Here is a 21413-nt window from a genome sequence, read left to right on the forward strand (position 1 = left end):
GGCTAACCTAAGTGCCAAGAGAGTGGTGGAAGTGTGTCCTTTATGATGGGCATTTAAAGAGTAATACTTCAGAATTTTTTGCCACTTCCTTTGTAAGGAGGTAGTAAATGGACCATCAAACCACTCAACCAATTTATATTACCGTGTGTGGATCCTTACATAAGAATGTTCAACTTAAGAAAGAAATGACTAAAAGCTGACAAAAGGCTCTTAAGGAATTAATGTTGTTATTTTTAGGAAGTGGAGCCCAGAGGGAGCGCTAGTGCTCGCTCTCCCTGCACAGCCCGTGTAGCACAATGACCATGTGACACCAGCAGATGGACATGTCAGCACAGCTCAGCACAGATATTATAGCACATTCCTGTTAGTGTCATTCAAGAATGAGGAGGAGCTCAGGAGCATCTCCTCGGTTATATTCTGGAGACTGTTCCCATGGGCCCAGGACTTAAAACCTTCCCAGGGTGACTGGGTCAGCAGTCATGCAGTGGCTTTTTCTGGGGCCAGTCTTTCTGTCATAGCAGTCAATGGCCATATCTGAGTCAGCACACTTGCCTATTATTGAGTATGTGTGCCACTTTTATACTCAATAGTAGGTAAGTGCGCTGATTTGGACACGACCAGTGTATTCATCCCTGCTTAGTAGTTTACGTACAAAGGTACATGGGAAACGTCCCAGGTAAGGAAGCTATGGTAGCAGGAAATTGTCTATACATGTTTGTGTTGAAAGGAGCACCCCGTTTAGAATGTGGGGTCCAGGCAAGTTTAGGCACCAGACCAGCCTGTTTAGCAGTATGTGGGGTGCATTGTGATGTATAAACACAGGTGCATTGTCTGAGTCTACTGTCATTTCAGAAATGGTGGTCCCAACATTCAACACAAAGCATTCATCAGGAGGAGGGTGTAAATGTCCCCATTTCCTGGTTCCCAGTGAAGTGACAGTAAACGTCTTCATATACAAGAAACACACACAAGACATAATTATAAATACAATGACACTTATCACTGTTGGTAAATACAAATCTGAGTAAAACAATTTGTAAATTCATTAAGATGTGGATCTGCAGTTTTCACCTGTAGCTGTGGAGAGGAGATCAGGTGTTCCTGCAGGTTCACAGATAGCACAGTCAGGTGTAAGAATACTCCCCCTGTGCTGATTGGACACTAAAGTGCGGTTCATACAGATATCTCCAGAGTTTATCAGCATTGTTCCAACAATTACATTTAAAAAGAAAACCCAAAACAACAAACACATAAATGAACAGTAAGCTGTGGATAAGAGCAACTACCATATACTTAAAGTGGAGAAGTCAACAACAACAACAAAAAAATCACTGCTACCACCACTGTGAACACCAGACACTTTAAAATATTTTATATTGAACTCAAAGTGAATAATACGTGAATAAAATATACCTTCATTTCACCAATAGTTAACGTACTTTTATTATCTACATTGTGTGGTGTGTAAGTATTGCATGTTTGGGAGGAGGTTCAAGAGTCCAAAAGTTGGAGTTTGAAACCCTGAAACAAAACCGAAATTCGTGCCGTCGAAACATGCGATAGAGAAGAATGGACAGCGGTAACTTGCCGCCCCCCGGTGTTACTGCATAGAATGTGCAGTAGGGTAGGTATTCCTGAACTTAAAGTTAAATTTAAAAAATGAACCAAATCGTATACTTTTTTTATGTGACATGACTATTATGGAATGGTCTATTATTACTATGCATCGTTTTCGATTATTTTGTAGTATTTTCACAACAGTTCATTGGTATTTTGTTCAGGCACATACTGAAACAGCCCCGAGTCCATGTGACTGAGGACCTCAAGATGGCGATGCTCGCAGAACGTGAGTTTCTGAAGCCGCGTGTTTGAAAAACTACTTCTAGCTCACGCAAATAACCTGTATTAATATTAATCCTTGAAGTGTAAATGTTTTCAATTATATTCCAACTAGAGTTGTCATTAATGTTGAGAAGTAACACAGATGTCTCTGTTTCAGTTGCTAGTGGCTAATTGTGGCTAGCTGCTGTAGCGCTTCTGGCTGTGTTACTGAATTTTCGATCCGGTTGTAACGCATGGTACTCCTGATTAGGGTTCAGATTATTCTATTTAAAACTGCCCGGTTTACAGTTTTACCTTCCAGTTTAATCCCCCCATTGCGTTTTCTGTTTTTCACTGGATGACAACTTGGTAGACATGAGGTTGCTCCTACCGTGGCTAGTTTTTTTTTATAGCTTTGCTAGGGGCTGTATGTGTGGGATATATAGACTGTCGCTCGACTAGTCGTGGCTAACGTCCGATATACACTGTGCGATAGGAAAGTTCAGTTTTTTTTAGCAGAGTCGAAATCGACAGAAGATTAAATGGACTATTAACGTACGAATAGCTTCCAGTCTGTTATCTGGTCACCCTGACTAGCCGGCTTGCCAGCCTTCCACGTGGATGCTGAATTGCTGTGTATCCGACAGCCCGTAGGAAACAGAAGTGGTCAGTGGACCCGAGAAACAGCGCCTGGAGCAAAGATGAGTCCAAATTCGGGCAGAGGATGTTGGAGAGGATGGGCTGGTCCAAAGGAAAGGTAGTGGCAGACGGCCGGTTGGGTTCGTGTGGCTGATAATAACATGCTACGCATGCTATTTTAACACTAAGTCAGACATTATTGTTATTATTTTGTAATTTTAATCATTTTAATTGTTTTTAGCGTGTTAATCACAATGTTGAATTTTGACGATAACACAAGATTGTTCCGTCAAACACCCACCCTTACAAGCTCAAAGCGTTCAGGTTCATAGAAGAATCATCTGCCTGCAGTAACACAGGGAGCCGGCAGGTGGCTTATAGGCGTACTATGCAGGAGTTTTTTTTTTTTTTTACTTGAAAATATTGTAAAATAATTATACTAAGGCATATCTATGATGTTCTAGCAGTCTTAGTCTTTACATAATTTTTCAAAATTCCTGCACCTTTACCAGTATGTGTTATTCTAAAATGTGTTTGGGAAGTTTCTGGGCATGATGGTCTTTTCCTGGGTGGGGAGGGGTGGGTGTGGCTACTGTGCCTGTGGTTTGAAGCGTGCAATGGCAGATGCTAAGAAACCTAGATACAGCGAAGCAAAAAGAAAAACTAGAGTCAACCTTGGAATTGCTTTTGCTCTGTGGCGTCACCTAGGGGATGAAAAGTGATACAGAGTTGGCCTGTTTTCTGTTGGACCTGTCATGTTACTTTTAGCTAGTTGTGCTAGGCAGCTAGATGCCAAGGTTGAATAGCTTTTGTATCAAATTCTGTTCTCCCATCAAAGTGCCCTTTCCTCCATGGGAACTGCTGTTACTTTTTATAGTCGCAACTTAGCGAGCTCGGTAATTCACCTGCATATATTTCAATCTGAGGAACTGAATTCGATACAACATGCGTGCTATCTAGCTGCGTGTAGCCAACTTTACTAGCAAAGCTAATGTGGAGGGCTCTGAGTTGTGTGTAGCACTCTGAGTTGTGTTTGCTCGTGTGTATGAAGTGCTCGGTTGGATGAAGCGCTCGTTGTTGTGTAGCGCTCTGAGTTGCGTTTTCTCGTGTGTATGAAGTGCTCGGTTGGATGAAGCGCTCTGAGTTGTGTTTGCTGGTTTCCTGTCTGCAGGGCCTGGGAAAGAGCGAGCAGGGCGGCACAGAGCACGTCAAGGTCAAAGTGAAGAACAACAGCCTGGGGCTTGGGACCTCAGCCAGTCACGAGGTCAGCAGCGGAGAAAGGGGTTGTGCATCAATTGTGGTGAAGGGGACTGTGGGTAAATTGTGGTAAACAGGATTATGGGTAAATTGTGGGAAAGAGGATTATGGGTAAATTGTGGTGAAGAGGGTTGTGGGTAAATTGTGGTTAAGTGGGTTGTGCGTAAATTGTAGAGAAGGGGGTTGTGGGTAAATTGTGTTTGTTTTGCAGGATAACTGGATTGCCCATCAGGATGATTTTAACCAGCTGCTGGCTGAACTCAACAGCTGCCACGGACAGAGCAGTAAGGACTGCACCCAAATCCCTATCTGCCCCTCCCTCACCAAAATCTGCCCCTTGAACCCCAATATGCCCCTTCCTCACCCAAATATGCCCCCCTCACCCACATCTACCTCCCTCTCACCCCCATCTGCCCCTCCGTCACCCAAATCTGCCCCCCCTCACAAACACCTCACAAGCCCTCTCTCATGCCAGTCTGGCCAAGACCAGAGCACAGAAAGGTGCAATAACACAGACAGTGCAGTTGGTGGCGCCATTGTAACATGAAAAGATAACTGGAGGCAGACGCTCACAGGGAGCTGATTCAGAGAGGAGGGGGGGAGGGGGGAGAGGAAGGAGGGGTCAGCAGCACGCTGCTGGTGCTCCAGTCATGCATGTGTGAAGGTAAGACTGGTAAACCCCCCCCCCCCCCCCCCCACTCCTCTCTGGAACTACCCCCCTGCGGTGACAGTGGGCCTGGGGGTATTCATGCCCCCCCCCGGGTTAACAGAGCGGTTTGTCTCTTCCAGCCCCCCCAGCCCCACAGGAGCAGAGCTTCAGCCTGGAGGAGAAATCCAAAACCTCCAGGAAGAGAGTTCACTACATGAAGTTCACCAAAGGTGAGCCTGTCGGGGCAAGGGCAGGTAGCAGGGTGGATATTGGGGCTGATATCGGGGCAAGGGCAGGTAGCAGGGTGGATATTGGGGCTGATATCGGGGCAAGGGCAGGTAGCAGGGTGGATATTGGGGCAGAGATCGGGGTGCAGGGGCCGTACTGTGGGGAGACTGCGCTGAGGAGCTCAGATGTTGCGGTCGGTTTCTGGTCACATGTTCCTCTTTCCTCCCTGGCACCGGCTTGTTGGCAGGGTAACGGGCGGTAGGGCCAGGTTCTGCTCCGGCAGCGCTGGGTCAGTTTAACCGGAATGTTCCGTCTCGTGCCGGGACGGGTTATTAATGAGGCACCTGGTCCATCGCTCCTCCAAAACCGGCTGGCCAATCAGCAGCCTGACGGGGAGCTCGCAGCCCCCTGACCCAGCCGCTGCTCTACTGCACAGAGAGAGAGGCCAATCGACTGTGCTGCAGCGTGACCGTGCGATGCCCCGGCACAGCTATAACATAACTGTGCTATTCTGTCAATGTGCTATACGTGACTGTGCTGTGCTGTGCCATACCTGGGCTGTAACATAGCTGTTACACCATGACTGTGCTGTACCGTGACTGTGACTGTGCTGTACTGTACCGTGACTTTGCTGTACCATAAGGACACTGTGCTTTCCTACTGAAACACTCAGACACACACGCACTCACTCACGCACTCACTCACTCACACTCTTAGACAGTCACACATACACACACACATTACGCATCACTGTTACCATTTCCATACACACACCTTATACACAGTGGTTATGTCCAACTCTCTGCATCTGTGGTAATGTTGTTATTATTAATGGTTGGTGTGAAGCCATGTTAGGTTACAGGCTAGTGTTGCGTTTGTTTTCCTGCTCATATGACTGCGTCTTAATGACAGTGTGCTTTGTGCTAGCCCTGACCCTCTGGCTCTTTGCAGTGTCAGTGGTTACCGTGGGGATGGCTTTGTTAGAATAGCAGGGGAGGCGTATTGATATCATTGATTTAACTGTACAAACAGCCGTCAATTTTATTATAGCAGGATTAAATATCTCATTGTTTTTGGAAGCCATCGGAAATATCGATTCGTTTTAGACAAAGGCGGTTGTGTCGGTATGTTGCAACATTCGCAGATTTTTTGCGCACACACACATACACACACATTCATGGTGTGACATGGATAATAACACAGTTTGGACACTAATGTGGTTTGATATGTTGTGTACTGAAGCTTTTATGTTTAAAATATGAATGTCTGTCCATGTAATGCTACATTGCCTTTGCTGTTTTAACTGATTATTTTAGGTAATAAATTGGTAGAAACTATTCTGGCATGTTTGAGTGTGAGCTCTGAAGACAGTATAGCTCTGATTATGCGATTGTGTGTGTCTGTGTGTGTGTGTGTGTGTATATGTGTGTGTTTGTGTGTGTATATGTGTGTGTGTGTGTGTGTGTGTCAGGTTTCCAGTCTTCGCTCTGCTCATTGTTTCCATGACAATGGAGCGGTGGCTGGGCTGGCAGCTACCTGAGGCAGGTACTCTACCCTAGCCCTGGCGCTGGCCCTGGCGCTGGGTTTGGGTTTGAAACAGGAGGAGCTCCTGTGTCGGACGCTCCAGGTTTTACCGATCCGGTCTGACCGGAGTTCTGGCTGCTGTCCATTGTCTGCCAGGTTGCTAAGCGACCCAAACGGCACACGAATGTGTGTTTACTCATGGGGGCGGGGGTTGTGGAGGGGGGGGCACACTCAGGGGGGCGGGGGTTGTGGGGGGGGGGCCTGAACGGGAGGCAGGTCGGTTGGCTACTGCGTTAGACAGCCGGAGTACCTTCTGCGGGAGGAGAGCGATCGTGGTGTGAGAGACCGAGACTCACTACTCCCTACATACTTACCATACACCCTACATACTTACCATACACCCAACACACTACACCCTACATACTTACCATACACCCTGGACACCTACCATACACGCTACACACTACACCCTACATACTTACCATACACCCTGGACACCTACCATACACGCTACACACTACACCCTACATACTTACCATACATCCTGGACACCTACTATACACCCTACACACTACAACCTACACCCTACATACTTACCATACACCCTGGACACCTACCATACACCCTACACACTACACCCTACATACATACCATACACCCTGCACCCTATACAGGACCCACTACACCATAGACCTTACATCTGATACATGTACACTACCATGCATACACACACCCTACACACTCACACACACACCGTAAGCACTTACACACACACACCCTCCAGACTCACACACACCTGTTTCCCTCGTTGGCTCTCACCCATCTGAGGTTTAAAACATGCACCTTTCCCTTCTCTTTGCACCCTGTGGGAGAAAGCCAGCAGTGTACCTCTGTTGTTACTGCACTGTATTACTTACTTAGGGCTCAGTACTGTATTTGTGTTATTTTGTAAAGAAGCACCTGGGTTGGTTCAGTGTTAAAAGCGGACAGAGTGGGGGCGTTTGGGGGGAGGGGGGGTATGGTGATCATAAATCTGTCTCTCTGACTCTGCTGCCCCAGGCTGCTCAGTAAAGCCACAGTCGTTTTTCAGAGCAGTCCTGGGTGGCCTTTTGAATGTTGCAGGTTAACCCAGAAAGAAAAGCACTTTTCACAGTTGCATTATGGGTATGACAGAGATGAGGTTTTGGGGTTTTGTCGTCATGACGATTTAAGGCCTGGGATGTATGTTTCAGGGAAAGACCTGTCCAGCCGCAGCCAGACAGACCTGGCCTGCATATTCGGAAAGAGGGCCCAGCATGGGACAGACCAAGAGGAGGTGAGTGACACCCTGACCTCACCCCCCCCCCCCCCCCCATAGCCCTGTGACCATCTTTAGTGCCTGTTATATTACAATCATTTAGCAGACGCTCCTATCTGTGACTCTCTCACGTGCTCTCTGAATAGTGTACTCTGTGCTGATCAGTGACTGTGCTGAATAGTGTACTCTGTGCTGATCAGTGACTGTTTTGAATAGTGTACTTTGTGCTGATCAGTGACTCTGCTGATCAGTGACACTGAGCTTGTCGTTGGCTGTGTGCAGAAGCATATTCTCCAGCATATTCTAGGAGCACTGCATGAGGTTTTCTTCACGGGGAAGTGTGGGGTGGTTTGGGCTGAGGGGGGAGTGTGGGGTGGTTTGGGCTGAGGGGGGAGTGTGGGGTGATTTGGGCTGAGGGGGGAGTGTGGGGTGGTTTGGGCTGAGGGGGGAGTGTGGGGTGGTTTGGGCTAAGGGGGAAGTGTGGGGTGGTTTGGGCTGAGGGGGGAGTGTGGGGTGGTTTGGGCTGAGGGGGAAGTGTGGGGTGATTTGGGCTGAGGGGGGAGTGTGGGGTGGTTTGGGCTGAGGGGGGAGTGTGGGGTGGTTTGGGCTGAGGGGGGAGTGTGGGGTGGTTTGGGCTGAGGGGGGAGTGTGGGGTGGTTTGGGCTGAGGGGGGAGTGTGGGGTGATTTGGGCTGAGGGGGGAGTGTGGGGTGGTTTGGGCTGAGGGGGGAGTGTGGGGTGATTTGGGCTGAGGGGGGAGTGTGGGGTGGTTTGGGCTGAGGGGGGAGTGTGGGGTGCTTTGGGCTGAGGGGGGAGTGTGGGGTGGTTTGGGCTGAGGGGGGAGTGTGGGGTGGTTTGGGCTGAGGGGGGAGTGTGGGGTGGTTTGGGCTAAGGGGGAAGTGTGGGGTGGTTTGGGCTGAGGGGGGAGTGTGGGGTGGTTTGGGCTGAGGGGGAAGTGTGGGGTGATTTGGGCTGAGGGGGGAGTGTGGGGTGGTTTGGGCTGAGGGGGGAGTGTGGGGTGGTTTGGGCTGAGGTCTGTGGGGTTTTTACTTAAAACTGAAAGGGCTCATGTCATCAGGACCCGCTGCTGCCCTTGGCGACGGCGGTGTCATGTGACCCAGCCAGCAGCGATTAGCGGTGCTGTAGTGTGCAGGCGGACTCCTTCGCTGCTTGTGCGCTAATCCTGTTAGCGGATTAGCAGCAGGGCCACATCAAGCTGTCAAGGGCGCCATCAGAATGTCTTACAGGTGTGTGTTTGGCCTGCAGGTAGGGTTAGCCACAAGAGCACTAATTCCCAGAAATGAACCTGACTCCGGCAAAAAGTTGTTGTGCTGATGAACTTGAGCCGCAGTCCCTCTCAACCCAAACTTCAGAGGGTTGGGGTGAAGTCTCTGTGGGCCATGCTAAGGTGTGCTTCATGCACTGCAGTTCCACCATTTACCTGCAGGTGTCCCTGTGACTGGCCGAGTAACGCAGCTCCTGAGGCACCAGAATACTACAGAATTAGTTGCGCTCCTCTGAGTGAATTCCTCTGGGAGCCAGTGGTTTTGGGGGAAGCTGGCAGGTTGTGCTGTGGGGTGAGATTGTATTCGTACTGCACTGAACCAGGAGAGCAGGGCTCCACTTCATCCATAGTCACAGGAGTTTGGAACGTTCCAGATTTCAGTCAGTGAGTTTGGGCTGTGTGTGTGAGTGTGAGCGTGAGTGTGTATGCATGAGCGTGTGTGTGTGCGAGTGTGAGCGTGAGTGTGAGTGTGTGTGATTGTGTGAGCGTGTATGTGTGATTGTGTACGCGTGAGTGTGAGCATGTGTGAGTGTGTACGCATGAGCGAGTGTGAGCGTGAGTGTGTGTGATTGAGCGTGTATGTGTGATTGTGTACGCGTGAGTGTGTGCATGTGGGAGTGTGAGCGTTTGTGTGAGCATGTGTGAGTGTACGCGAGAGCGAGTGTGAGCGTGTGTGTGCGTGTGCGAATGTGAGCGTGTACGCGCGAGCGAGTGTGAGCGTGTGTGATTGTGTGAGCGAGTGTGAGCGTGTGAGCGTGTGTGTGAGCGAGTGTGAGCGTGTGTGTGCGTGTGCGAATGTGAGCGTGTACGCGTGAGTGTGTACGCGTGTGCGAGTGTGAGCGTGTGTGTGAGCGTGTGCGAGTGCGTGTGTGATTGCGTGTGCGAGTGTGAGCGTGTATGAGTGCGTGTGCGAGTGTGAGCGTGTGATTGTGTGAGCGTGTGTGATTGTGTGAGTGTGAGTGATTGTGCCAGTGAGCGTGTGTGTGATTGTGTGAGCATGTGTGTGAGCGTGTGTGATTGTGTGAGCGTGAGTGATTGTGTGAGTGTGAGCGTGAGTGATTGTGTGAGCGTGTGCGATTGTGTGAGTGATTGTGTGAGTGTGAGCGTGAGTGATTGTGTGAGTGATTGTGTGAGTGTGAGCGTGAGTGATTGTGTGAGTGTGAGCGTGAGTGATTGTGTGAGTGATTGTGTGAGCGTGTGCGATTGTGTGAGTGATTGTGTGAGTGATTGTGTGAGTGTGAGCGTGAGTGATTGTGTGAGTGATTGTGTGAGTGTGAGCGCGAGTGATTGTGTGAGTGATTGTGTGAGTGTGAGCGTGTGCGATTGTGTGAGTGTGAGCGATTGTGTGAGTGATTGTGTGAGTGTGAGCGTGCGTGGTTTGGGCCGCAGCCGTGCTGGTCCTGAGCTCTGAGACTTATCGGCGTTTGGATCCATATTTTTCTCTGCAGAGCCGGACCCAGCCTCCACAACAATGGCCCAGCCCCACGCTGCTGACTAAAATTGGAAACGCATGCGATATTTTTTTAAATGGTTTTTTGGCTGGGCTCTTATTGTCCTTTTCTGAACGAGCGGCATCGAACAGATCGAAACACCCAACACAATCACAATGGTGTCTCTGGAGACCTGCAGTGTGGCAGCGCCCCTGTGTGAGTGTGTGTGTGAGTGAGTGAGTGTGTGTGTGCATGTGTGTGAGTGAGTGAGTGAGTGTGTGTGTGTGTGTGTGCGTGTGTGTGTGCATGTGTGTGTGAGTGAGAGAGTGTGCGTGCGTGCGTGCTTGCCTGCCTGCCTGCCTGCGCGTGTGTGTGTGTGTGCGTCCGTGCGTGCCTGCCTGCCTGCGTGCGTGCGTGTGTGTGTGTGTGTGTGCGCGTGCCTGCCTGCCTGCCTGCCTGCGTGCATGTGTGTGTGTGTGTGTGTGTGCGCGCGTGCGTGCCTGCCTGCCTGCGTGCCTGTGTGCGTGCGTGCGTGTGTGTGTGTGAGTGAGTGAACTAAGGGGGTGTTTCCTTTGCATAACTCCCCCCCCCCCCCCATGCTAGGCTTCCTTCCTGCATGCAGCACTTCCTGCTGGAGCTTATCACCGGGAGAAACGCTCTGCAGGAGGGAGGGGCCCCCCCAGACTCCGCCCACCTCAGGCCTCAGTCATCCTGAGGAGAGAGAGTGCAGCGTATGTTTACACACTCTGGGTCTTTCCAGATGTATCACGGGAATCTTGGAGGTCTGGTTTGGAATGTTGAAATCTTTTAATACCTGTGTAAACAGTGAAAACGTGCTTGATGTGGATCGACTCTGTTTTGTCACTGTGAATTATGTGAGTGATCTGTGATAGTTATAAGGGCACCTGTGGCTAAATCAGCATGCAGTGGAAAGCTGGCAGCTGTCCTGCAGGTTTAGTCTCCTGCTGCACACTACACACTGCACACTCCACGCTGCATACTACACACTGCACGCTGCACGCTGCACACTCCACACTGCACGCTGCACGCTCCAGACTCGAGATGTTTTTAACAACTCACGTCCTTTATTACAGTTGTTCCAGAGTGATGTAGCCTTTTTTTGAATAAGCTTCCTTTTGGAGCGACAAATTGTAAAATTTAAGTGCGCTACTAATCAAGGATGGGCAATCGGGGGTGTCTTTGAACATTATGACTTGGCCTCTTCTGCAAACGGGATTTAGATTTTTAGAATGTGAAACACTGTAGACGTGCCCACATTGTGCTGTTTAGCAGTAGTGCCCACACATGTGCTTTGGTCTGATTTTGGTCGTATTTCCAGTTTAGTTATTTAATGTTTTTGTTTTGGGAGGTGTGTGTTTAGTGTTGAGCGCTCAGCGCTGTGTGTCAGCGATGATCCGGAGTCCTAGTCTGGTGTGAGTGTGACCTGCAGCCCGTCACTGTGAGCCCTGGGGCGCAGCTGTGGGTTTAAATATCATTTTCATCATTTATGATGCGAGTCTTCCTGTAATTGGCCAGTTAGCTGCTGATACTTAAGACGGATGTCACATTTTTGCTGCCCCCCCCCCCCCCCCCAAACAAACACAAAAGCATGAAAATAAGAAGTAAGCGTTTATTTATTACCCCCCCCCCAGCCCGAGCAGCTGTCCATCGGCGAGCGGCGGCTTGCCGATCCATCACCCCGCCCACGCCCGTCGCCCCGTCCCTATTTTTCCCGCCCGCACAATTACTCAGCGCAAGATAAACGAGGTGCGGGGGCTCGGGGGGGCTGAGAGCGCGGGGGGGGGGGGGGCGACTCGGAGCGTGGGGCGGGGGGGCTGAGTGCACGAAGCGGGGGCTTGGAGCTCGGGACAGGGGCTCGGGGGGGGGGAGTCGGAGTGCGGAGCAGGTCGGGGGGGCGGGTTGCCTCGTAGCGCGGGACGGGGGCTCGTAGCTCGGCGGTGGGGGGGGGGGGGGGGGGGGGGGAGAGCGCGGGCCGTTTAAATGAAGCCGCTTGGCGGGGCCCGGCTCCCTGCTTATCGCCGCTGAAAGCCTCGCTGGCCCGCCGCGCCTCCCGGGGGTTCGTTAGGGGGCCCCGGGGGGGGGGTGATTTATCTCCTCCTCCTCCTGCCCGGCCCCTCCGGCAGGCCAAAACAGCCGAGTAGGCCGTAAAGTGGCTCGGTTAGAGACCGCGCATTAGCTGATATAAACCAGCCTGCCTCGCCGTGAAAAATGGGCTGTGATTGGCTAATTAATCAGTCAGGGGGGAGCGACGTGGCCGGTGACATGGGGGACCGGTGCGGGGAGCGCGCGGTGCGCTGATAAATAGGCTCCCCGCCGCTTCATACATCAGCGGCACGTCCTCATTTTTTACCCCGTCGCCGAACCCCCTCTCACCCCTGTCCTGCTCCCCAAAACACCCCCCCCCTCCCCAGCCCGCCACCAAACTCCCTCTCACCCCTGTCCCGCTCCCCAAAACACCCCCCCCCCGGCTCGCCACTGAACCCCCTCTCACCCCTGTCCCACTCCCCAAAACACCCCCCCCCACCGGCCCACCACCGAAGCCCCTCTCACCCCTGTCCCGCTTCCCAAAACAAAACACCCCCCTGGCCCCTCCCCTTGGCACCCTTCTGGAGCTGGCTGCTAAGCAGGTGTCCTGATCCCTGTTACACACACAGCTGTCTGTACCCCAATAATCACAGACCGCCATCAGGCTGAACCCCAATAAGCACTAACCACCATCAGGCTGAACCCCAATAAGCACTAACCACCATCAGGCTGAACAAAACTTTGTTTTGTTTAGCACTTGTACAGTTCGTTGCCAACCACTGAAGTGATTTCATGGCAACGTGTTTTCCTCTGACAGTTGTCTGATGGACAGAGAGTGGAGTTGGCAGGTTTGTCAGGTAGCCTACCTAACCTGCTGTAACAGGTGGAACGCAGGTGCGTGTTTGTTACCTGATCTGTAATGGGGATTTAAACGGCACACTGAACGCGTGGATGAGACTGACTCACCTGGCAGATTAGGCATGAATGCCACCAGACCTGTGCTGATGTTGTTGTGTGGATGAATAACGTGTGCTGACGTTGTTGTATGGATAAATGATAAATTCAACTGCAGCTACAGTCCCAGTGTGTGTGTGTGTGTGTGTGTGTGCGTACAGCTGTGTGCGTGTGTGTTTTTGTTAGTTTAATGTGTGTGCGCACATGCGCGCATGTGTGCGTGGGTGATAACATGTTTCTGGGCTTGAGGTTAAGGGGGGAAAAAAAGCTCTGCTGTTGCCATAGCAATGTGTGTTTGAAACACTCCCATAATGCCTCAGCTCCTCCGTGCTGTGGGGTTCTGACAGGGCCACATTAGTCTGATAACCACATGAATTAAACATGAGCTTAAAACCATTCCTCTGCTTACAGGGGGAGCTGACGTGGGCTATCTATCACTGACATCCCCCAATCAGAAGAGTGCGCTTTGTTGTGTAGCACCCTGATTGGTTCAGGTCTTTGTTGGTGCAGTGTGTCACTCATATCACTGTTTTATTTATCTCTGTGTTATTTGAGGAACTGAGGAAAAATTTTCTTAAACCACATTTGGGGATACAGATTTTATTCCGTGAAGCTAAAGGAACTGTCTTTTTAAGAACTGTCTGTAGGTCTTTGGTTAAAAAAAAAAAAAAAAAAAGAAGTTTGTTATTCATTTGTTGAATTCATCAGTAGATTCATTACCTTGAAACCTGTAATTAAGTGCATATTCTTTCCTTCCTTAGCTGGCTGTCTGATGCAGTTCAGCCTGCTCCTGAGAGTGTTTCTTATCGCTGTGCTCTCTAGGTCTTAAGTTCTGTTGGCTTGGAAAGTCAGAGTTCTGTTGGTGCTGAAAACTGCCAGTTCAGCGCAGTTGGACGGTCGTTGGAAGCTTGCTCATTCGTGTTGTTGTTTAGTGGGCTAGCAGCAGCAGTGAAACAGTGCTTTGCTTGCAGCCGATTGGCTGCCGATGTAGGGACCCAGGTGCGTTTGTGCCGTTTCTTTTTCCAGCCGGTGATTGGCTGAGCGCAGTCATGATGGCCTGGTGATTGGCTGAGCTCAGTCATGAGAGCCTGGTGATTGGCTGGGCCCAGTCATGATGGCCTGGTGATTGGCTGGGCCCAGTCATGATGGCCTGGTGATTGGCTGAGCGCAGTCATGATGGCCTGGTGATTGGCTGAGCGCAGTCATGATGGCCTGGTGATTGGCTGAGCGCAGTCATGATGGCCTGGTGATTGACTGAGCGCAGTCATGATGGCCTGGTGATTGGGCCTGGTGATTGACTGAGCCCAGTCATGATGGCCTGGTGATTGGCTGAGCCCAGTCATGATGGCCTGCTGATTGGCTGAGCTCAGTCATAAGAGCCTGATGATAGACTGTGGTTGATGGTCAGGGTCTGGATATTGGTATAGTTCAGAGCTAGTAGAATGCTTGGTGCACCCCAAAGAAAGGGAGTGGTGATTGGTCAGCCTCAGAGTGGACAGGCTGTTGGTAGAGCCCAAGGGGCGTGGTCTTTCTGCAGTAGTAACCCTGTATGCTAATGAGCTGCAGTGATTGATGGGCCAGTGGACCTGGAGAGACACCCTGACCTCTCCCTTTCCCTCTCTCCCCACGCCGTGCTCCACAGCCCTGGGGGAGGAGGCGGCATCGCCCACGCTGGGGGTGGGGGGGGCGGGGATCATCGCCCACGCCACGGCCGGACATTTGGCAGACGGGCCAGAGCTTGGCTGCGGGGGTGCGTGGGGGAGCACAGCCATTTGATCCAGCCTGCTTTCAGCGCCACGGTTACACCACATTTACTCCACTCTGATTGGCTCTCTGATGCATGAGGTCACACTGGCATTCTTTATATCAGATGTAACAGATATACAGTATAGGACGTGGGTTACGCCTCAGGCAGCAGTATTATTAATGTATTAATGCATTAACAGGATCTCTAAAGGGTAACGTACACCATGTTTGTCCTGAACTGCAGTGTAGCTGTTACGCTGGAGTGAATTTAAAGTTTGCCTTCTGCCCTACCTACACACCTGTCTGTACAGGTAAAGGCCTGTGTGTGTGTCCATACGTCTGTTTATGAAAGTACTGTACAAACACTGAGCACATAGACCCTGAATCAGGAGGTTAAAAACTGTAAGATATGATCAATGCCTGTATATGGGTGTGTGGAGTCTGCCCTTCCAGCCCCCAGTGGCAGTGTTGGCAGGGTCAGGCTAGTGTTGGCAGGGTCAGGCTAGTGTTGCCAGGGTTAGGCTAGTGTTGGCAGGGTCAGGCTAGTGTTGCCAGGGTCAGGCTAGTGTGCATGCAGGATTTATTTATTTCTCTTTGACTTATTACTCAGAATTTATTTAATAACCTTTTAATGGGTTCAATGCATTGTGAAGTGAATACCATAGAAACATTATATGTGCCGGATAAGCACAAACGATAAGCGCTAAGGACCGGCTGCTCTGTGTGCTTCTGGGTATTTGTATGTGATGCTGGTAATCCAGCCTTTAATCAGAGCAGCGCAGGTGGGCTTGTTTTGAGAAGCGGTGGCAGTTGTGCTGCGGGCTGTCGTAGCGTAGCCTAGCGTAGCGTAGCCTAGCGTAGCGGCCGGTGGCAGGGTGCAGAGGGAGCTGTTTGTTGTGAGGCACAGAGCTCTAATTTGAGCCGAGATAACATCTAATTGTCTCGAACAAAGCTCTGGCTTTTAAGAGTGCGGTTGTTGACAGAGCAGTTGCTGCCGCCACGGTAACAAGAAACCCGCCAGTAACCCCCTCTGCCCCCCCCCCCCCCATACCCCCCGCCTTGCTGGCCAGCCCCCGGACATGTAGAGATTAGCGCCAAAATGGCCGTCTCTTAGCTACAGGACAGGAATGCAGGGCGAGTGAGGACTGCATGGGCGACGCTCGCCGCCAGCAGCTCTGCAGTGCCTCAGCTGCTTGTGCTTCAGGGCGCATTTAATCACTGTGTTTATCCCTATAAATCACTGCACTGGGAGAATGAATGAAGCATGGTGCTGCCGGGTGGGGGGAGCATCGCTCCTGGGGGGTAGAGCCATAGGCTCTCATGCCTGTGTAATATACCTGTGTACAGGTGTACAGGTGTGATCGTCTGTTCTCAGTGCCGAGCCGTCTCTGCTCAAGCTTTACACTAAGAGCTGCTGGTCTGAGGTTCTGGCTGCTGATTGGAGGGTTTTGGATGCAGGTTTAGTGCTGGTGAACCCGCAGTCCAGGGAGGAGTTGAGCCTCACGATTGGTCCAGATCGCGAGGTCAGGCGGAAGGTGGCTTTGCCCTTTTCGGGGCGCAGACTCCATTGGTTGAGCAGGCCCGAGTCTGTCGGTCTGTCTCTCTCCTGATGGATGAAACCGTTTAGTCTCCTGAGCAAACCTGGCTTTTTAGGGGTTCCCCCCCCACAGATTTTCACATTTGGGGGGGTGGGGTTGTTTAAAAAAGATGGAACTCAGGTGAACTGGACAGCTTTAATTAAAATGACCACGGATCATAACTCTTCCACATCCATCATGTGGTTTCAGTGGATAGGAACTTAGCAGCTGACTAACATGTATTTCCAGAGTGTTTTTTGTTTAGTTGATTTTAATAGTTTTTTCTGTTTTTGAACCTTATTTCTGTTGTGTTCACTTACATTTAAAAGTATCTGATTGCGTTTTAATTTGAAAACTGAAGTGCTCGTTCTTTCTAACAGAACAGTTAGCCATGTTTCTGAGGGATTAAAGACAGAAATGACTTGAGCCTTGTTAGTCCTGCTCCTAAAATATAATGAGCAATCTGGTGTTTGATTTTGTGTGTGCTGTTTAATGAGATTTCATCCATGGGAATGTCAGGATTAGAATCCAGTGTGGACTCGGTTGTAGATGGTGAAAGTGTGGCTGGTGTTAGGAGTTTAGCCTGTTGTAGATGGTGTTAGGAGTTTAGCCTGTAGATGGTGTTAGGAGTTTAGCCTGTAGATGGTGTTAGGAGTTTAGCCTGTAGATGGTGTTAGGGGTTTAGCCTGTAGATGGTGTTAGGGGTTTAGCCTGTTGTAGATGGTGAACATGTGGCTGGTTTAAGTTCAGGGTGTTTCTTAAACTTCTTTAGTGAGGATGTGTGATTGTGGTAGCCTTATGATTCTGTGCGTTTAGGTTGGTACCCCCCCCCCCCCCCCCCCCCGTCTGGGCTCAGTGGTGAGCTTGGCTCTGTGCTGCCAGCACTGCAGCCCTCAGTGGAGGCTTGGCGGTCTGTGGCAGGTGGGGGGGACGGGGAGGGGGGGTTTGTGACAGCAGGAAGAGCTGATAGCCATGTGCTTATCTCAGCCCTGCACATGCTGCTGGGAGCAGGGGGGCTTTCCTACTGCCCCACACCGCCCCCCCACACACACTCTACTGCCCCACACCGCCCCCCCACACACACTCTACTGCCCCACACCGCCCCCCCACACACACTCTACTGCCCCACACCGCCCCCCCACACACACTCTACTGCCCCACACCGCCCCCCCACACACACTCTACTGCCCCACACCGCCCCCCCACACACACTCTACTGCCCCACACCGCCCCCCCACACACACTCTACTGCCCCACACCGCCCCCCCCCCACACTCTACTGCCCCACACCACCCCCCCCCACACTCTACTGCCCCACACCGCCCCCACCCCACACTCTACTGCCCCACACCGCCCCCACCCCACACTCTACTGCCCCACACCGCCCCCACCCCACACTCTACTGCCCCACACCGCCCCCACCCCACACTCTACTGCCCCACACCGCCCCCCCACACACTCTACTGCCCCACACCGCCCCCACCCCACACTCTACTGCCCCACACCGCCCCCTCCCACACCCTACTGCCCCACACCGCCCCCCCACACTCTACTGCCCCCAAACTCTGCCCCCTCCCCCAAGCTCTACTGCCCCCCAAGCTCCTCCTCCCCACACTCTACTGCCCCACTTCCCCCCCCTCCCCAAGGCTCTACTGCCCCCCCAACTCCACCCCCCACACTCTACTGCCCCACACTGCCCCCTCCCCCACAATCTACTGCCCCACTCCACCCCCCCACACTCTAAAGCGCACCTGAGCATTGTCTTTTCCTAAAGGAGGCCCTGTTTAAAGGCTCTGTATGGAGGGAGGCCCTGTTTAAAGGCTCTGTATGGAAGGAGGCCCTGTTTAAAGGCTCTGTATGGAGGGAGGCCCTGTTTAAAGGCTCTGTATGGAAGGAGGCCCTGTTTAAAGGCTCTGTATGGAGGGAGGCCCTGTTTAAAGGCTCTGTATGGAAGGAGGTCCTGTTTAAAGGCTCTGTATGGAGGGGAGGCCCTGTTTAAAGGTGCTATATGGAGGCCCCATTTTAGGTGCCGTGTGGGGAAGGCCCTGTATGACATAATAAACCTGTCCATCAGGTAGAGCTGGGCCTGTGGAGTGATGTCATCCCTGGGGTGACTCACACTGCCCTGCTGCAGGTGCTGTGGCTCTGACTGATGCGCTTTCTGATGAGTGGAGCTCCTGTTGGGGCCCCGCCCTGTGGGCCCCGCCCTGGGAGCCCTGCCGGTCAGGATGGCTGGTCTGCGCTCAGTTTACCGCGGTGCCTGAAACAGGAACTCAGCGCAGATCTGTGCACGGGCTCCTAACGTGGACTTCCTGTTTCGCTTTTCTCTTTTAGGAAAGCAGTGGACAGGAGTCCCCGGAAGAGGAGACTGGCGCGGAGGCCGTGACCTCTGACCCGGCAGTGGAGGCGCACACAAACACGGTGACCAGCTCCCTGACCATGCAGGAGTACTTTGCGCAGAGGATGACCCAGCTGAGAGGAAGACACGCCCCTGTCCTCGCGCCCAAGACTGCCCTGCTTCCCCCCACCGCTGGGCCTGACATCGCCGACCACGCCCCTGCGACCACGCCTCCGGACCACGCCTCCGACGTCCCGACGGCTCGGAAAACCAAGAAGAAGAAAAAGAAGAACAAGAAGAAAGATGGAGAGGAGGAGAGAGTGGTGGTGGACACGGAGGACTGCGCTGTTTCCCATGAGCCTGAGCAGCTGAGCCGTGGGGACAGGAAGAAGAAAAAGAGGAAGCGTGTTGATGGAGGGATGGAGAGGGAGGAGTGTGGGGTTTCCTGTGGGAGCAGGGACGAGGGTGCGGGGGAGCTGCCGGAGGACCCGCACGTCCAGCCCGACCCCGGCCACACAGGCAAGAGGAAGAGGAGAGACGAAGAGCAGAAAAAACCCAAAAAAGACAAAAAGAAGAGAAAAGAGAAATGAGCCTTTCCCTCAGAGAAGAGCAGGCCTCCATTTTAAAAACAGCCAGGAAACCTCTCTGCTGCCCGCTTCACCGGCCTGGGGTTTCTCTGGTAAATCTGTGAAACTTTTTTTCCACCAAAACCTCATAACTTAAAAGCAAATGAAATCTGCGAGTGCAAAGTGAGTTATTTATGACTAAGGGTTACCTGAGGCGAGGGGCTGGTGAACGGATCCTCCATGTTCTCCTCCCAGCTGTCTGACACAGGTGCAGTCAGTTGTCTCTGTCTGACACTTGTTCTGGTGCAGTCAAAACAAAGGGCTGCTTGATGCCATATTCGCCTTGTTCAGTAATGAATGATGAAATAGTATTACATGAATTACTGCATATTCTTACTTTTTAAATACTGGCCCAGCACATCTTTTCTAAATTACATTGTGTATACTTGTATTTCTTCATAATAAATCTCACCCTTGAATTAAACCTGTAGCTTGAGAAGCTAATTGATTTTTTTTAAACAATGTTTTTGTGGAGGAAGGACATTTGAGAACCTTATGCCCGAGCGAATGGACAGAAATCAGTGGTGTTTTTGGTTTTATTGCAGTGCTTCCATCAGACTGCATTTAAATTATTGTGTCCAGTTCTGGGCACCAGGCGATAAGTAGGGTGTGGATTGAAATCCTTTGGGGGAAAAGTATAGAGAAGAGCAACCAGACTAGCTCCTGTACAAAGAGCAACTGGATGGCTTTTGCTTAGATTTACTTGCAGAACTCTGATTGTTGTCAACAGAAGCTGCAGCTTGCACAGTCTCGGTGTCTCTAGAGCTGATGTGCTTAGTGCATTCAGATAGGAGAGGATGTAATGTGTATTGTGTCTGACATCTAGGTGATCAACAACAGAACGTTATACCTATGTAGCCTATTAAACATGCAGTAATATTGTTATGCCTTGATTGGTCTGGGATAAGAAGGGTTAAGAAAGAAATTTTCTATTGAGCAAAATGAGGTGAAAAGGATTTAGTTTATTATCTATCTTCCATACACAGTACTTCATATCAGCTTGAATTCTTTCAGCAGAATAATTGGCACAGGTATAAATGTGACCTCAGCTAGTATTTTATTCTCATGGAGTATAAACGAGACAGTATAGCAGGATCCATTATGGAAGCAGGGGCGGGCAGGTAAAAACCAGACCTGGTCCCAGACAGATCTGTCCTCCGCTGGGCAATGGCTAAATGGTTCTCCTGACTAATATTTCTTGTTCATCTTACGTATTTTTGGAAAAAAAACTAACACATCAAAAGTTATGAGATTTAAGGGCAACTAATTTGGCCTCTTTTTGTTTATTAGTAAATACCGCCTCTGAATGAATTGTAGATTAATTCTTAAGTCTGTAATGTGTATAAATGATCAGATTGACCTCTGCATTCTGATATTAGCGTCTTTTCATGTTTGATTGAAGCGTGTGCAGGACAATAGCACAGTGCGGTCTGAAATATTTTCCCTCCAAAACCTCGCGCCTCAAAGCTGACAGTTGGTGTTTCCCGTGACGTGTGATCTCTCTTCCCCATCTACAATCCCAGACCTACGCGTTATTTTTTTTCCAAAACAAGTCATTTTTCACTCTCTAGAAATGCGGAGTAACCGGCTGCTTTCGCCGCACCGCGCCTATGTGCAGAGCGTGCCTTAATATCCCGCGCTTACCTGTACTGCATTCCTGCTGCTGCACCTGCAAGCGCGTGCCCCGCCCTGCAGGAGCGCGTGCAGTGGCGCTTTGCTGTACAAGCAGACCAAAGAGCGGGGTATGACGATACGTGTCTGGCACGTGTTCTCAATTATACGATGAAAGATACTTATTACAGAATTATTATGTACTCTTTTTGCAATTATGCTTTGGCATTTCGTCACGTATAATCCAGTTGACATTTGTGTATATATTGGTGTTTATCAAATCGTATTGTATATGAATTTATTTTTTCAGAGCATTTACTAAATAAATGTCAATGTTTAGGTGATGAGGATGCTGCCGTCGTGGCACGCGAGTGTGATTAGGAATT

At 50.9% G+C, this 21413-nt stretch overlaps 1 protein-coding gene across 1 annotated transcript; it reads left to right on the forward strand.

Moving 5' to 3' along the window:
- Positions 1 to 1606: 1606 nt before the first annotated feature.
- Positions 1607 to 19840, forward strand: pinx1 (PIN2 (TERF1) interacting telomerase inhibitor 1). Its single transcript, XM_035423454.1, has 8 exons — positions 1607 to 1624; positions 1782 to 1846; positions 2469 to 2578; positions 3632 to 3724; positions 3929 to 4001; positions 4507 to 4596; positions 7351 to 7433; positions 18787 to 19840. The coding sequence occupies exons 2-8, from the start codon at positions 1828 to 1830 to the stop codon at positions 19378 to 19380; spliced, it is 1062 nt and encodes a 353-aa protein (XP_035279345.1). The 5' UTR covers positions 1607 to 1624; positions 1782 to 1827; the 3' UTR covers positions 19381 to 19840.
- The last annotated feature ends 1573 nt before the right edge of the window (positions 19841 to 21413 follow it).

This window comes from Anguilla anguilla, chromosome 6 (genome assembly GCF_013347855.1).
Source record: "Anguilla anguilla isolate fAngAng1 chromosome 6, fAngAng1.pri, whole genome shotgun sequence".
Lineage (NCBI taxonomy): Eukaryota > Metazoa > Chordata > Actinopteri > Anguilliformes > Anguillidae > Anguilla > Anguilla anguilla.

Excerpts from the sequence above, each read along its gene's own strand:
- pinx1 (XM_035423454.1), top strand. Across the intron at positions 3,725-3,928 it reads GGACCTCAGCCAGTCACGAG|GATAACTGGATTGCCCATCA; the intron begins GTCAGCAGCGGA and ends TTTGTTTTGCAG. Across the intron at positions 4,597-7,350 it reads CTACATGAAGTTCACCAAAG|GGAAAGACCTGTCCAGCCGC; the intron begins GTGAGCCTGTCG and ends TGTATGTTTCAG.